Consider the following 16,540-nt stretch of genomic DNA (forward strand, 5'->3'; position numbering starts at 1 on the left):
TCTAACTTCTCGACATATCGCCCCTTTTAGCCGATTTTTTCGACCTATAGGGATGGGGGGTAGCGGTGCCTTTAAGAATATACCACACGCATAGACCAATACAATAATAAGGGTGCGCCTCCTGTAGAAAACGCGGGTTTTCAGGATACACCTGTCGCGCGAGATGCTGAATTTGAGCACGATCACGGGGATTTTTGAAAATCATTATATAGTTGGCATTCAGCGAGATATCTCGCTGGCCGTGTCCTTGATGGAATAAGTTCTGGGTAATAAATATAACGCTCAGATTTTTATGATGACTGCCTTTGGTGAAAAGGTCCACAACATTGTTGTTAGATGCCTCGCGCATCATCGATTATGAGAAGTTTTGCGCGAGGGTCGTTAGCATAATCAGCACTCTGAGGTAGACCCTCATGGAACTCTATTGATTCACCATACTCCGTGTACGCTGACTGCCACTCGGATTAATAGAAAATGCCTCTCTCAAACGGCTCACTGTTCATCCGTGAAATAAACTTTAAAAACTCTTATACAAAGTACGTTTTACCGCAGCCTGTGGGACCACAGATCATTGAGGTCGAGGGATGCTTCCACCGTACATCCATCTGCACGAATGACCACGTTTCCTGCGGGGCGGTATAATATAAAGAATTCGAGCAGTTGAAACATGTATAGAGATTTTATTTTCCGGTAACAGTATAAATATTTTACAGTAATAACATAGATATTTTACAATGCTGCTTAACAATGTTTAAAGCGAGAGTTTTTATAAACTGTTATTTGTAGCCGTAAGGGAGCGAACCGTATTCGCCATCACGTCTTCGCTTGAATCAAACTGTAGTACAACAGGATTTTCTCTCTCACCTATTATAAATGACCGTATTAATTCGTAATTTATCAGCGAGCTGTTTGCGTAATTCAGAGTTATGCCTTTAACCTTGCAAACCTCGCTTTCCGCACCGCTCGGTGTATTAACTATGAGAGAATAAAATTTAGGGCCGCCTGAGATGAAAGACTTAATGTAACTGCCCTCGCCGTAAGAGCTTAACTCGTCGGTTAAATCCCCTAGCAACTGACCCGTTGGCGGTTCACACTCTCCAGGCTCTTTTCTCGTGACATAAATAACGGAATCGGTGTCGCAGTACAGAGCACGCTCATCCAGCGGTTCGAGATAGGTGTAAAGTTTTAAACGGGCTTGGGCTGTGGTGTATGCAGCTATGACAGTATTTGCTATATTAGACGGTATTACAGCATCATCGGTTTTCGTATAATTAACATACAGCACCTGGTTGTTAACAGGTAGCATACCAGTGATATCGTGCTCGGGGCTGTTTAGCAACTCCATAAGTTTTTCGCGTGTCGACACTATTTCTGTTTGAGGTAAATTTTCGCGTTGTCCAAATTTACCCCAAAAGGAGTTAAGACAAAGTTTGGCTACCGAGCGTAGCCCCGGGTTTTTCGCTACCGCACTACGCTCCAGCTGAACCCCTTCGGCTGTCTTGAAAGAAGTTATATAACGGTCTTGGGCAGCCTCATCACCTGTATAGCCCTCGGGCCAACCGCTAGCCTCTTGTTTGATTTTAAGAAAAGTGTTAATGTACCCGGTGAAAAGGCCACCCTCCTGTGTATCGCGGTTGTACTGCGTTATCTCATACTGCCAAATCTTGCTCACGGTTAATATTTTATACCCGCACGCAATAGCTTTTCGCAATTCATGCACCACCCAATTACCGCTAAATACACGCTCCGCGGGGTCTTCATGAGGACACGCGTCCTGGTTCATTGTTTCGCAGCAGCTACGACATAACCCGAATAACAGGCGCTGGTGCATTCGCACCGGCAGCACCGGATGATAAAGATTTTGCGGTGGAAGCACTGTACATTTAACAAGGCCCTCAACGCGGGAGAGACTGATATTATTTTCGGGACCTGTCAACGCCCTACACTCGTCGCCGACGTATACCGTTGGAGGGCCCACCGGATATTTACCGTACTTGCAGATGTACAAAGAGCAAACGTCAACATATCGTATCTGCTCCCCGTCTTTCACATCGTACAGTGACCATGTTTTCCGTGCGACCACCGAAAAAAGCATCGCGCGGATTGAGCTCCGCTCGAACTAGAGCGTGATCACTCACAAAAGCGCTCATCTCTAAATCTGTTTTTACCATTACGTCATAGGCGCACTTCCAAATCTCAGTTAACGTGTAGCCGCTTGAGCGGATTCTCTGCAATATAGCGTTTGTTCTCTCGAGACGCTCGTTCAATGTATCACCGTCGCTTTGTTTACGGTCTCTGTTTACAGTGAAACAGCTCAAGCACCCGTGCCAATAGCAACCGTGAAACTGTAACACGTGGGTTGAATCAGGTGTTTCGTAGTAGCCGTCTACTAATAAATTTTGAGGCAATTTAAACTCGCGCGAGCGACCTGCGTGAATGATACGACGGTTTAAAGAATGCTCCATCCACACGAGCCAAGAGATCGCTTTTTTTGACTGATTGTGAGCCCATCTGTAACCACCCGTAGCTATAATACCGATCGTGTTAGGTTTTAAAAAATTTTTTCGAAAGATTTGAAAGCAGGTGGACGCGATTGTTATGTTTTCGCTAAACGGGCAAACGCGCCCGCTGTCCATGAACATTTTCCGGAAAACCACACAGGCCTGTCTCAATAGCGTAACGTCGTTTTTACAATAGGTTATGAGCTCGTTTGAAAAGATAAATACATAAGAGGCATTCTTTAACGCGTTATACCATGCAAAAAAACGCTCGCGTTCCTCCGGGCACATAGTGTCGGGAGAGTAATTGACTGCGGGCGGCATCGGCCCGATATAATTTTGATTCTCTGGTCTATTGAACAGATGCGGAAAAGATCCTTTGGCGAGAGCAGTTTTTAGACCGAAAGATTTAGGCAGTGCGCTCAGAGGCATGTGAAAGTAGTTCAAGCTGTCGAGAAACACGAGTTTGCCAACGCGCATTGTGATGATTTTAGCGCCGTTCATTATTAAAGACGGGAGCTGTATTTTTTTCTCCTCGATGAAGTAGCTCAGGATAAACTGGGCGTCGAAGCCACCGGCGTTATGGGCTATTAAAAATATGTGAGAGAAGCCCCGGATACTCTGCATGGCTAACTCCACAAGTTGATACACAGGGTTCGTCCTAAATATAAACTCGTGATCCCCGCAATGCTCGCACGGCTCGTCTATAGAAGCGTTATCGCAGCACCTGGTGCAGACGCGCTGAGCTACGCAAAGATTCGGTTCGTGAACACGCGTTGCAGGTTCACCTTTTACAGGAGTTCACTGCTGCGTTTCAAAATCATAGAATATGAATATGTTCTCTTTTGACTTCTCATCGACGCGAATAGGCCTCATATAGCACAAGCGATTATAGGGGTGCCGCGATTTACACGTTTTACAGAAACCCTCCCCGCACACATGCGTCTTTTTCTCTAAAGGTCTTATCGCGCGAAAGCAGTTACGGCACCGCTGAAGAGACTCGCAAACAGTGTTTACCCTGTGTTTACGACGGATGGTAATAGCCCTGTGATTTTCTAAACATTGTTCCCCAAAAAAATCGCGGTTACATGTCTCGCATCTGATCGCGGCAGCTGCTCACAGAGCGCAGGGCGGTGCTTGAAGGCAGCGAGGGCATTTCTTTTTTAAACATCTATGATCCCGACGAGAACGGGTGTTACAGATTGCGCAGAAGTTTAAGCTGCCTACACGACCACGCAGATTCAAGATAGGCTGGAAATGATGCGACCGCTCATAATACAGAATGTATAACGTGTGCCGGACTGAGCCTACTGTATCCATAACCGTCTGTGTACCGTCAAACACCGGTCTTTCGCGTCGCCCCAAAGTCAAAAACTCGAAAACCACGATAGCTAACCCCTCGCGAGCCAAATAATTCTGGTATATAGCAATTTCGCGCATACCACAGCCAGCAGGCTGCATAACAACATTTGCGCTTCTCGTGAGCTCAAGCGCCGCCTCTTTTTGAAGCGACCCGTTAATCTGCCGTATACGCTGCCATCTAGAATGCAGAGCCCCCGAGCGTATCTCACCCCTTTCCGCGTACGCGCGTGCTGTTACTAACGAGCGCGGTAGACACAGATTGTCGGTATTTCGAATCATTAAAATTGATTTTTTAGCAACGCCCTCGTGTGTCAAACCTTTTCGCCCCCTACCCTCCAAACCTTTAACGATACATACTTTTATATGGAAAGAATCATCAATATCCAGAGACGCTGCACTTTGAGCTATGTTTGTTATTAATTGCCAGATATCTACAAATGTATAGGCGCGGACAGGACGGAGTGAAAGCCAAACGGGGCCGTGCGCTAAGCAGCTCGCAGAGAACGAGATCCCTGCGTAGTCACCACCCTCACAGTGACTCGTGAGATGCGTCAGAAGATCGCGGAATGCTCTTTCAAGCCATGCTGTCACGTTTGTACCAGCGTGAGGTTGGCGGATACGCAATGTTATCTCCCGACCACGTAGTTGAAAACGTTTGAAATAACGGGCTGTATCGTGCGTGATGATGATCCGCCCTCCCGGGGGTTGCACATCCCCGAAAGCCTCGTTCCCCTGTGTATTGCGTGTTCTTCCCCCGCCCGTTTGTATATCTGTAATCAAACAAAGGCGTGAGTTATAGAGTAGAGATCGCCGATAAAAAAGGCATATTGTAACTTTAGTGTACCTCGTACTAATCGCGGTACGCCAATAACGAGTCAGCTGACGAGTCAACTGACGAGTACCCTGTGGTAAATATAATAAAGCATTTTTAAACATATCCTGTATATACCGCAAGGGCTAGAGATAAAGAGAGAGAAAGCGCGCGAGTGAGGGAGAAAGAGAGAGAAGACGTTATTATTTCTTTACCTGAATCACACTCCATCAGCTCTTGAAACCATAGGCCGAAGCGTCTAGCTTGTAATCGCTCCTCGTTTAGACGCTCCTCCTCCTCTTCCTCCTCCTCCTCCTCCTGTTTAGCATCCATCGGATACACCCGCAGCTGATTCTCGGGCTGTACGAGGTCATCTTCCTGCTGACGATGGTGGTGATACGATGGACCCGCTATCGCTCCGTCGTCATCGTTAGCTCTGGCTTGCCGGTACACAGCTGTTTGGGTTATTTCATAATTTCTGTTTATTAACGCGGTTTATTTTTATTTTATTATCACTGTACGACTATGCTTACCCAGTATATCAGACCGATCGCTAAACATCAAGGAGGGGTTGAGAATAGTCGACGCCTCGTCATCATCAGAATTGGGCTGCAGCGGTATCGGTTCGGCCGATGCTGCCGAGGTGCTCGCCCTAGGCTCTTCCTCAGCCCTCTCCTCATGCTGCGGTTCTGAAAAAATACCGCTCCAGTAGTTTTTATATCTAAAACGAAAATCGAGGATAATAAGGCCAAAACAGAGCTGAATACGCACGGTAGAGGGCGGTTTGACGCTCTAGATCCGTTTCCTCCACAGCCCTCGTCGCCTCAGCGAGAGCCTCTTCTTCGTCACTCCCCGCATCGTAAAACTGCCGATAGCCTATGGTAAAAATAACTCCTGTATTGCTAACCGCCAACAACAGTGATTTATAGAGATAATGGTACTTACATCTGATTTCATCGACAAGGCCTCTTACGCGGGGAGCTTCTAAAACACCGCGGCGCTGTAACTCCTCATACACAACATCCAGCACTCGTTGACCACTTAATATGTCTCTGTTATAGGCCACCACTAGAGCACGTAAAGGGGCCCACCAGATTACGTATTTAAGTCTGTTCACGAGTCGATCACCCGATAATAAATAGGTCGTTACACCGACGTCTCAGCTGAGCGCTATGCGGTTTTGTTAGACGTAAAAGACCCAAAATACAAGAACGCACTGATTCATCCGACATTGTAAGGGATAATCGTTAAATACCGTTCTATATGTCGGTTGAATCGCTACTGACATTTCTCGAGCGAGAAGATAGGTGTGAATCATAATTAAAATGCTAGCGATACTTTTTTCAAGACAGCAAAGGAGCAGTCGCTGAAGTTTAACAGTACTCTGCATGGTCCCCGGTGTTTGTGTGAAAAAGCACGCGCACGAGTGAGACAGCTTTGTTTATGCCTGCAAACATATTTCCGAGCATATTGCTCCATCTCCTGTATAGCATCTTCTCCCGAAGACCGAGCTGTGTCTTTAGCCCTCGGAGATACGCCCTTCATAAGTGAATCGGTTGAATCCGCAAAAATAGCATATAATAAAGAATATATATATCGATGGGGTTTGTTTAGAGGCATCAAGAGGCTGCAGCCGTATGCGTCGTTTTGACAGCTCTGTATAAAGCATCGCGTCTCACAGGAGAGCGAGAGAGAGGATTGCTCACTAAAGGATCGGTGGACGAGAGCGAGCGAGACGGTATCTAGAGTCGCGGCAGCGACTCTGAGACAAGTACATTTATAACAACAACATGACATGACGAGTTGCTGCCAGAGACTCTTTACCGGAGCGATAGCGTTTCCAATTGTTTTCGAAAATTTTCAAAATTTGTTTCTTTAATAATTAATTAACTATAGTATTCCAGAGAATATTATAAGTTAACGTATTTTTTATTTTTTTTTCTTTCGATCGCGACCTCTTCGAACTCTGTAGCTTAACGCGTTGAAGAGATATTAATTATTTATTTTTTAATAGCATCAAAAAATGGGTCGGATTTTCGCACACATTTTTGATGTTTATTTGTTTTTTTTTAGTGACAAATCTGGTGCCATAATACAATTTATATACCTATATATTTTTTTTCTGGTGCCATAATACAAGTATATACTTATATATATTTCGTGATATGACGTATGGTGTGTTGTTAAATGAATGAGGTTATAAAGATCGCGTTTGACAGTTCTCTGTAGTACAAGTATATATCTATATATTTCCGTGATGTAAAAGAAAGATCGCGAATGTAACAGTTTTCACCGACTATTCACCGACTATTTAAAAGCAGGACAATGTTTAGTGAAAATGGTGAAAAAAGTAAAGATGAAAAAAAGCGAATTAGAGGTCGAAATCCAAGATTGTGTTTTCAACAGTTAAAGTTTCATACGCAGAAGACTGCCAGTCAGAAGACCGAAATAAAATTTTGGTTCCTTCCGGATAGAGATTTCTTGAGTTGGTAAGTATTCTGAATTTTTGGATCAATAAAAATTTTTGGATCCGCTGTAACGACTTTTCCCGTGAGTCGCACAAACGCCTCATTCTCGAGAATCCCTGGGCGCCAGTTCGATAATTATTCGAACAAATTTTTAGATGAAATTCCTCGAGAAAGAGATTTTTAGGGTTTTCCCGGTCGTAGCTGTAGGAACAACGAGGTGGTAGAGGGGCGAGGTCAAAACGCAGACAAAAGTAATTCACACGTAAGATACAGTATTCCGGAATCACAAGATGATTTATTAAATATAAAACAACTGATTAGAAAACAAAGGAAGAAACATTATTTAATGGTGGTAGTTTAGTAATCTTCAAGATAAACAATTTCCGGAAAATGTTCGATTTATAATCAATTGCATTGATGGTCGCAATTGCGTGGATGGCCGATAATTGGTAACAAAGGTGTTAATTAGTGAAACGATTTCTGTCAGATTTCTTAAGCTACGGACTTCGCGGAACAAGAAAGACGAATTCCTCTCGGCAATTCTTGAAATAAACTACGTGAAAACGGTAGCTCTTAAACCGCGCAAGACGATTACACAACTTTTCTCAAAAGCCAACGTTACCCCGAAACAATATCGCTCTCGAAATCGAAACATTCACAATATTTTTAGAGCTCTTTTCGATACGAAATTTCCCAAAATAAATCACAAAAGAAAGCGAGACGACAGCTCACCGCTACGGTTTTAGTCAAGAAATACTCCGGAAAAGACCACGGAGTTCTCCCCAATATTTCGGTGATGTCGAATTCTTGACGGGTTAGCGACGGCTCGAAAGAATACGTCAGGTCACGTAGTGTTCCAGAAAACGAAGTCCTCCCTTAACGACAGGGCAGCGTTCTTATACTTTCGGGTCCTAGCCCCCCACCCTTCGCCTACTCGCGGGATCTAGATTATTCTCGAAGGTTTTGATTTTATTTCGATTCGCTTAATTCCGAATTTCGGTTAAACGATCGACGACGGACGATGACCATTGACAGCCGAGATGTTCCGATGATTCCCGACGCTTGTTGACGCGTCGCGAGGTGAGACAGCTCCAGGTGAGGGCTTCGAGCTAGCGACCCTTGCTCGAAAGTTCGACGTACGACGATAACAATTTTGACCTTGACGACTAGCCTATGCCTTCCCTTGCGGTAGTTTCAACGATGTTTCGACTCATCTGCTATCCTTTCCGTCTCGTTCGCTATCGCTCGCTCAACGTGAAATAAAATATTCAAAATAAATTACTAAAACGAAGTAACGCTCGCATTTGACTTGGAAACATTTATCTCGAGAGGAATTATCCGTCGTTACCCGACGTTTCCTCTCTCACCGTGCCAATCCATGTTTTGATCAATTTTAACACGTTACAACACCCCCCTCCCTCCGAAAAAGGACGACCCGGCCGATTAAGACCGACGTCTCGCTTTCCAAAGATTTTCCAAAGTTAGTTGATGGTTGTTAAATAAATTATTGTTTTGAGGAACTCACTCTCGAGAAAATGGTTTCCGATGTCAATTCAGAACTGGTTGAACCACAAGACAAGATTTTCAATTACCGAGAACAATTCAAATTCCTTCACCACTCCAAAAACGTGCTGAAATAAATAAAACAAGGTAGGACGAAACGAAACCAACCTAACACATGTATCCGGGAATCTTAAGGTTCTTTTATTTCATGATTACATTAAATTAAATGCCACATGGCTATTTTTGGTTGTCGGCCCGCGCGAAATACCAGGGGGCACATTTTCGGCATGTTTTCAGGGTGACATTTAGTTGCCCGCACCCGAAACAAAATCCCCCTTGCCGCAAGGCTTTTCCACATTTCGGGTATTTATGCCCGAGTTCCCCACAATTCCAACAACCCAACCATGGGGTTGGTTTGGGCCTTTGGATCGGTCTCATCTTTAAATTTTTTTCGATGACTCCCACTTCGACATCGGACGCTTCCTCCGGAATTTCTTCCTTCTCTTCCTCGGTACTGGAACACCCTATTGGCCGGTTTTTCCAGAGTGGTCTAATACCCCTCCCGAGGGATGTCATCCCCTCAAAAAGTTGTTGAGGAGAGCTCGCCAAGGCAAACGTCTTTCCCATCTCCCCGTGCTTTCCGGTTCGATCTTGTGACCGCATTGCAAGGCGATAGGCCAAGGATCGGGACGTGTGCATCCCAAATCCTTGGGACAACAGATTGAGCTGCCTCCTCGACCACTCGGACACCAAGTCCCAGTCATCTTCCGACCACGGAATTGGAGGTGGGAATTGACATTCTCGCTGTTAATGGGTCAATTTATTTAGTTATCTAATGGAGCTAGATAAGACTTTAAATCTTCTATGGATACTTTAACACTTCTCCCCCCTCTCTCATCTTGTACCTCATAAACCACGGGAGAAAGAACTTTGACAATTCGAAAAGGACCTGAATATTTCGTAGCCAGTTTCGCAGCGACGTTTTGGGCGGCGGACGATAGAATTCGTTGCTTCCGTAAAACCAAATCTCCAACTTTAAATACTCGATCGCGTCGATGACGATTATATTGTTCGGCTTGGCGTTGATACGCCTCCTCGAGATCATGGGTTACTCTCACTCTCAAATCATTCAAATCACGCATTCTTTGCGACCAATTTTCGTACCGTAGTGGTTCGATTTCGGTAGCGTTTTCCTCGCGACGGCGGTAAAAATTATGCAATTTTGGTTCGCGACCGTAATTCAAAAATGCAGGTGTATTTCGGATAGATGTGTGGTAGGCGGTATTAAACGCGTAACGGAATTCCGATAAATGCAGATCCCAGTCTCGATGATCATTTTCTAGAAACGCCACGATCATTGTCTTTAATACGCGATTTACTCTTTCGACCGGGTTCGCTTGCGGATGGTACGGAGGAGTGGTGGTATGATAAACTCCACGTTCGGCAATTATCGCTTTCAGATGGTTATTATTGAATTCGGTACCATTGTCCGTCAACACGACTTGAGGAGTGTCCCATCGCGAAAATACAAGTTCTTCTAACGCTTCACCGATTTTCTTCCCGTTCGCTCTTTTTAACGGACAGACCTCAATCCATTTCGTAAATAAATCCTGAATCACGAGGATGTAAACGTTACCGGAACGACTAGGCGGAAACGGTCCCATAATATCCATGGCTACGACCGTCCATGGAGCTTCTATTACACGATGACCCATGAGACCGAGAGGTGGTAATTGCTCCACCTTGGTGCGTTGACACACTCCGCAATGTTTCACGTAACGAGAAACTTCCCGAAACATTCGCGGCCAGAAATATGATTGAAAAATCCGCTCATACGTTTTCTGAACACCAAGGTGACCCGCTTGAACTTCGTCATGACACTCACGCAATACCTCTCGACGGGCGTGGCGCGGCACCACCAATTTCCATTCGGAATCGTCTCCTTCGGCCACTATGCGACGTGCCACCCGCCGACAAATATAAAGTCGACCTTGTCGAACTTTATAATTCGGAAAACGAGTCGGTTTCGCTAATACTTCTCGCAATCTTCGATAATACCACGGATCATCTACTTCCGTAACCGATCGGGTTATTATTCCAGGGTTGTCTTCGTTATTCAATAAATAATTGGGCGGTGCGGGATCTTTCACTAAATTCAACGTGTCTGGTGTATCTTTTTCGAACATTCGAGATAAAGCGTCTGGTACGTGATTTAACGCACCTTTTCGATACTTGATCTCAAAGTCATATTGGGCTAATTGCAGAGCCCATCGGGCTAATCGACCCGCAGGATCTCTCAATGATCTCAGCCACGTCAAACTGTGATGATCTGTTATTACGGTAAAAGGGTATCCTTCTAAATAGGCGCGGAATTTCTTAATGGCCCAAATTATTGCTAAACATTCCTGTTCTGTTGTCGTATAATTCCGTTCGGCCGACGAAAGTGTTCGACTCGCGTACGCGATAGGATGTTCTACACCGTCAATCTCTTGCGTTAAAACTGCGCCCAAACCCGTTATACTCGCATCGGTTTGCAAGACAAATTTTGCCGAAAAATCAGGACACGATAAGGTAGGCGGGTTCGCGAGTGCTTGCTTTAATTTTTCGAACGATTCTTGCTGTTCTTTCGCCCAGATCCACGATTGGTTTTTCCTCGTTAATCTCGTTAGGGGCTCGGCAGTCTCCGCGAATCTCGGAATAAATCGACGGTACCACCAACTCATTCCTAAAAATCTCCTAATCGGTTTTACGCTAGTTGGGACCGGAAAATCGCGAATCGGTTGAGTTTTCTCCGGATCTACTTGTAATCCCTCATGATTCACGATAAAACCGAGATATTTAACTTCGTGACAGCAAAAATCGTATTTTTCTGGATTGATTTTTAATCCTGCGGTCTGAATTTTATCAAACACGCGTTTGAGCCATTGTAGATGCTCTTCAAAAGTATCATTTACGATAATGATGTCATCTAAATACGCGAATGCGTGAGGCTCCATTTCCGGACCGATTAGTCGATCTAAAAGTCTTTGAAAAGTCGCGGGGGCTCCGGTGAGACCGAATGGCATTCGCTTAAACTGGTATAAACCGCGACCGGGTACCGTAAAAGCCGTTATTTCCTTAGATTTTTCGTCCATCGGTATCTGATGAAAAGCGGCACTGAAATCTATCGTCGAGATATACTTGGCGGAACGTAAACGATCTAAAATTTGCGACATGTACGGAAGAGGATAGGCGTCTTTTTTCGAAACGTCATTTACTTTACGGAAATCTAAACAAAACCGATATTTATTATTTGGTTTCTTTATCATTACTATCGGACTAGACCAATCGCTATGCGAAGGTTCAATAATATCTTCGGCCAATAATCTATCAATTTCCTCGTAAATGGCCTCGCGAATTATTGGGGTTACCGGGTAATATCTCTGTTTTATCGGTCTTGCGTTACCGATATCTATTGTATGGTTAATTAAATTTGTTATTCCCGGAACGGTTTCCAATATTTTCAGCTCTTTTTCTAAAAATGACGCAAGACGAGCTTTTTCATCCCGGGCTAATTCTAAAATTCCTAATAAAGCATTTGCTTGCTCTGGACTATCGCAAGATAAATATTGGAATTCACGTTCCGGCTCTCCGCTGAAAAACCAGACGCGTTTACGATGATCTGTCACTACGCCGAGTTGATCCAAAGCATCGAGACCGAGAAGCAACGGGACTGGTAAATCCTGGTGAACTCGACCCCTTAAAACGCACTCGCGATTCTGTAACTGGCACGGAAATTTAATTTCTTCGTTACAATAGATTTTCTGACTATTCGCGGTAGTACTCGGACGCGGTGACGTTTTCTTACGCGATAATCCCAGACGAGCAGCTAATACTAAGAATTCTTCTCCGAGAAAAGTATTCGTAGTAGTAAGGCTACGCCGGTTCTGGCCCAAATGGTGGCGAGGCGGGAGCGGTGTGCGGGGAAGCGCCAGGGCCAGAGGGGGGCAGCGAAGGGGGAAGCCGCGCGCCGTAGGGCCGTGTGTGTGTGTCGCACACATTCTCGCGGCCCTTGAAAAAGAAGGAGAGATAGAGCCGATGGTGAGTGTGAGAGAGATGGAATGAGAAAAATCGTGTTAATTTATGACCAGTGCGTTACGGATTTGTCTTCGCCTCGGATGCAGATAAGGGAGGGGAGGGGGGGCATAACGAAGGGTCTGCCGTCGGAGAGAGAGGTGTGAGAGAGATAGAATGACCGTAGAGAGCAAAAGCATGAAAGAGACGGAGTGAACGAGAAAAAATATTCTCTAAGAGTTTTGAACTCTGGGTGTATGTCGAGATGTAAACATTCAGTTTGAAATGCCACTGATTCGTCATCGCTCATGTGCGGGCCGGATAGGGAAGGGTCTGCAGCAAAATTATTCTACAATAATTCTATAAGAGGTCTCAAGATTTTTTTTCGACATTTTGTTGTTTTTTTTTTTTTTTTTTTTCAAGACTTCAGTATGAAAAGTATTCTCAAGATGGATAGATGTGCGAGTATGTATGCGATCCACCCGTTGAAAGAACATTGGATGCTGACTAAAAATGAACTCGAATCAATTCCTAAGATTCTGCTCATAAAATATTATGGTAAATTCATTCCATCGCTATGGGATCGATTACCTGAACATTTGAAGAGTGATAGTGAAGTTCAGTCTTATCAATATTGTCACGATCATTTTAATCCACCGTGGATGTCGATTCATATTGATGCTCTAGGACCAATACGTCGAGAGTGTGAAAAATGTTGGATCATGGAACAGCTAGTGAATATTTATGCAATTTATTGTATACGGAGCCCTCGTGAAATGACGGCGGAAAAACTCCTCATTATATCACCATCAACGTTCAAGAAATATTTCAGTGACTTTACGGATGTTTTGTGGGAGCGTTTTCCATATTACTACAAATCCGACGTTGAAATTCAATCGTTGCGTCGATGCCATGATCATTGGAATACGTCTTCGATGGAAGATCACATTGATGCTCCGGCCCCTCTACGGAAAAATTGTAGAAAATGTCGGGAGAGGGAGGACATGCATGAGGTAGAGGGGGAATAACCCTAAAAATTCAAGAGAAATCGAGAGCAACGTCGTCGTCGTCAGTCAGCTGCTGCATTAGTTCGAGAGCAGACGAGAAAAAAAAAAAATCACTCTTCAAAAATGGAGATTACATCTTTGAACAAAGTTGCCACGCTGGAAAACAACATACCAACGAAGAAGCTGATTGAACTTGAGGTCGGGACTGATCATCCAATTCATCATATTCGATCGGTGAAAACGAAATTTGGAAAACGATACATCGCCAACATCGGAGGTCAATTCATGGTTTTTCTACCGGGGAGACTTTCCGAGGCTTTCGACCAAGACGAGGATGAATTCAAAAAGCTGTTGGAGGCGGCTCAAGCGAGAGAACTCTACATGGAACCGTTTGCCGACAAGTGGAGTAAAATTTTGTTCAAACATATTCCAAAATCTTCGTGAAGAGAAAAAAAATGTATAATTGTGATCATTATTGAAAAATCATACTAATAATAGTAATAATAATATGAAATATTGTAGACTAATTGGAGGAGGAGGAGGAGGAGGAGGGCTTGCAATAAAAATATGGAAAAAGTCTCATCGTAGAAATGTTTTGTTTATTTGAAAATCCCTCGTTCACACAATGCTAGATATACATATAACCAACTTCTGAGCGATTTCACATTCGCATTCGCACAATTGTATTTCGGATTGTTATGGTGATGGTGAGGACAATCGAGGCGACTTTTCGGCAACTTCTGCAACGATGGGCAGTCCAGAGTCTCCATATCGATAATTTCCGATGACAGATCCAAGAAATTCTTCAGCCACAAAGACTTTTCGCTCCCTTTCACGTATATAGCACGAGCTCGTTGTAAGATTGTTTGAATGATTATTTTCGCTGTTTTGTATGGTAGACCCTCATAGTCCCATGAAATCCCGTGAACATTTCGTTCCAACCATTTGTTTGTTATTTTATATCGACCGGGTAGCGCGTCCCAAGTACATGGTGATTTGAAGAACAGCGTTAGAGGTTTATAAATTTTGTCGTTGGCTCGAATAATTGATATTTCTTTCGGAATAAATTCATTGCGTGAGCCCTTAAAACCCTGGAGATCAACGATAAAGTCCATCTCGACTGACGATTAGTAAAATCATCACCATGACTTTATACCAATTTTTTCACCCCACCACTCACAGGATTGTATTCAACGATGCGATCGTGTAGAATGAGACAGTATGCGCATGTTTGAGCAGGAATATTTGTGCTTGTTTCAAATTCAAGGCGTACATCAACAGGCCCAGACTTGAGAGAATCGTTCTGCTTCGAGCAGTCAACCACAATGAGAGGAGCATATTTGAGAAAATCCGTTTTTGTAAGCCACGGTTCGGCCTCCTTATTGTAGTACATCGGTTGAAAGTTTGTATACATATCGTATAGTACTGCATACTGATTTTGCGGTATATTCAAATTCATGTTACCATAGGGATAACATTGTGAATTTAAGTATAATTTTACATCGGTAACATTGCAATGATCAAAATTGCTCGCATTTTGCCTTTTAACGCTCTTTCGTCCTGTTTGGAACGCCAGGATCACATATCGAGGTTTTTCCAGCTGTGTGGATGTCTTGACAGACCACACGTGTTTCGATGTCGCTGGTAACATTGGATATTCATACAATTCCCACGTACGAAAACTCATTGGAATTGGAGTATCTTTGGCGATGAATTTCAACAGTTGAATTTTCCGTTTATCTGCCACGGTGACGTATGGAACGAGCCATTCAATTTTTCGTAGTGTAATTTTATAATCTTCAGCGGCTGCTTGAACTATTGCATTATCATCGGAACGTGATCTAGTCAAGATCAATTCGTGTTTTGCATTCACCACCACTTTTCGATAATCTTCAGCAAATCCCAGCAGCATGCTCAGTGGTATGCATACGTCAAAGTTGCCTGCTACGTCTACAATTTGTTGAGTCTCCTCAACATCGAGCCAACCGGTGTTCTCAAGCATTGCACTTCTCGCCGACGAATGAGATGTATATCCTTTGATGAGAGATGTGATTCCCACATTTTTATTACGATCGATTTCAACTGCGTTAAGTTCATAACGCACCTCCTCGAATAAATGACAAATGGCATTGTTGACGAGGCTCGTTGCAGCTAACGCTGTACCATCCGCCTTTGTCAGTTTACCGCAAATGTGAATTGAACTTTTGCTCGGTAAAATTGATAAATCTTGATGTTGGATTGAAATACGTATTTCATCACTATTGTTGTATGTTGACGATGCGTATGGTTGATGAGCATGAACCTCATAATGTATGATGGATTCGTCAAACATGACGGGTGTCTGGATGTTTATGATTTCTTCCTCCATCGCAAGCAGCAAATGCACAACATATAATTTCTCACACGGCAACTCCACGAATTTTGAGACCCAAACTCTTTAATAGTAGAAGGTTTTGAGGTGTTAACGCTTTCAGCGTCGTTCGACGACTGGTGGTTTCGTAATCCCATGTTGGCTTATTAATATTGCCAATACGGTGATTGTAAATTATCCCCATCGAGATTTTATATGAAGTCTTATGGTGATTACTTCGCCGCGAAAATTTATCAAATCTCCGTCCTGATCAACAATACGAAGTTGTATATTGTCAATTCGCCGATTTGTGATTGGTAGATAAATGACACTCGATGGTACTTCGATGATTTTATAGCCAGCCGGTACAGATGGAAAAAATTCATGAATTGTGTGAACTTTTCGTCCGTTGATGTATGCACCAGTTGTTATGTTACACTCGACTCGGATGGCGTTCACTTTGATAATGGATACCGGCAAATCAGACA

General features: G+C 43.8%; 2 protein-coding genes across 6 annotated transcripts in view; both read right to left on the reverse strand.

Moving 5' to 3' along the window:
• Window positions 1-16,540, reverse strand: part of inaD (inactivation no afterpotential D) — a 2,962,486-nt gene that overhangs the window by 2,023,241 nt on the left and 922,705 nt on the right. The gene's annotated exons all lie outside the window — the stretch shown is intronic.
• Window positions 661-6,408, reverse strand: LOC122416417 (uncharacterized). 3 transcript variants are annotated; one of them, XM_043429361.1, is made up of 5 exons: window positions 5,443-6,398; window positions 5,205-5,360; window positions 4,887-5,126; window positions 4,705-4,763; window positions 661-4,630 (listed from the first exon to the last, which is right to left on the reverse strand). In XM_043429361.1, the coding sequence occupies exon 5, from the start codon at window positions 2,093-2,095 to the stop codon at window positions 767-769; it is 1,329 nt and encodes a 442-aa protein (XP_043285296.1). In that variant the 5' UTR covers window positions 2,096-4,630; window positions 4,705-4,763; window positions 4,887-5,126; window positions 5,205-5,360; window positions 5,443-6,398; the 3' UTR covers window positions 661-766. The 3 variants fall into 3 exon arrangements, with proteins under 3 accessions (XP_043285296.1, XP_043285298.1, XP_043285297.1); XM_043429363.1 differs by lacking the exon at window positions 4,705-4,763 and having other exon boundaries at window positions 5,443-6,408; XM_043429362.1 differs by lacking the exon at window positions 4,705-4,763.

The sequence above is a fragment of the Venturia canescens genome, chromosome 9 (genome assembly GCF_019457755.1).
Source record: "Venturia canescens isolate UGA chromosome 9, ASM1945775v1, whole genome shotgun sequence".
In the NCBI taxonomy this organism is placed as follows: domain Eukaryota; kingdom Metazoa; phylum Arthropoda; class Insecta; order Hymenoptera; family Ichneumonidae; genus Venturia; species Venturia canescens.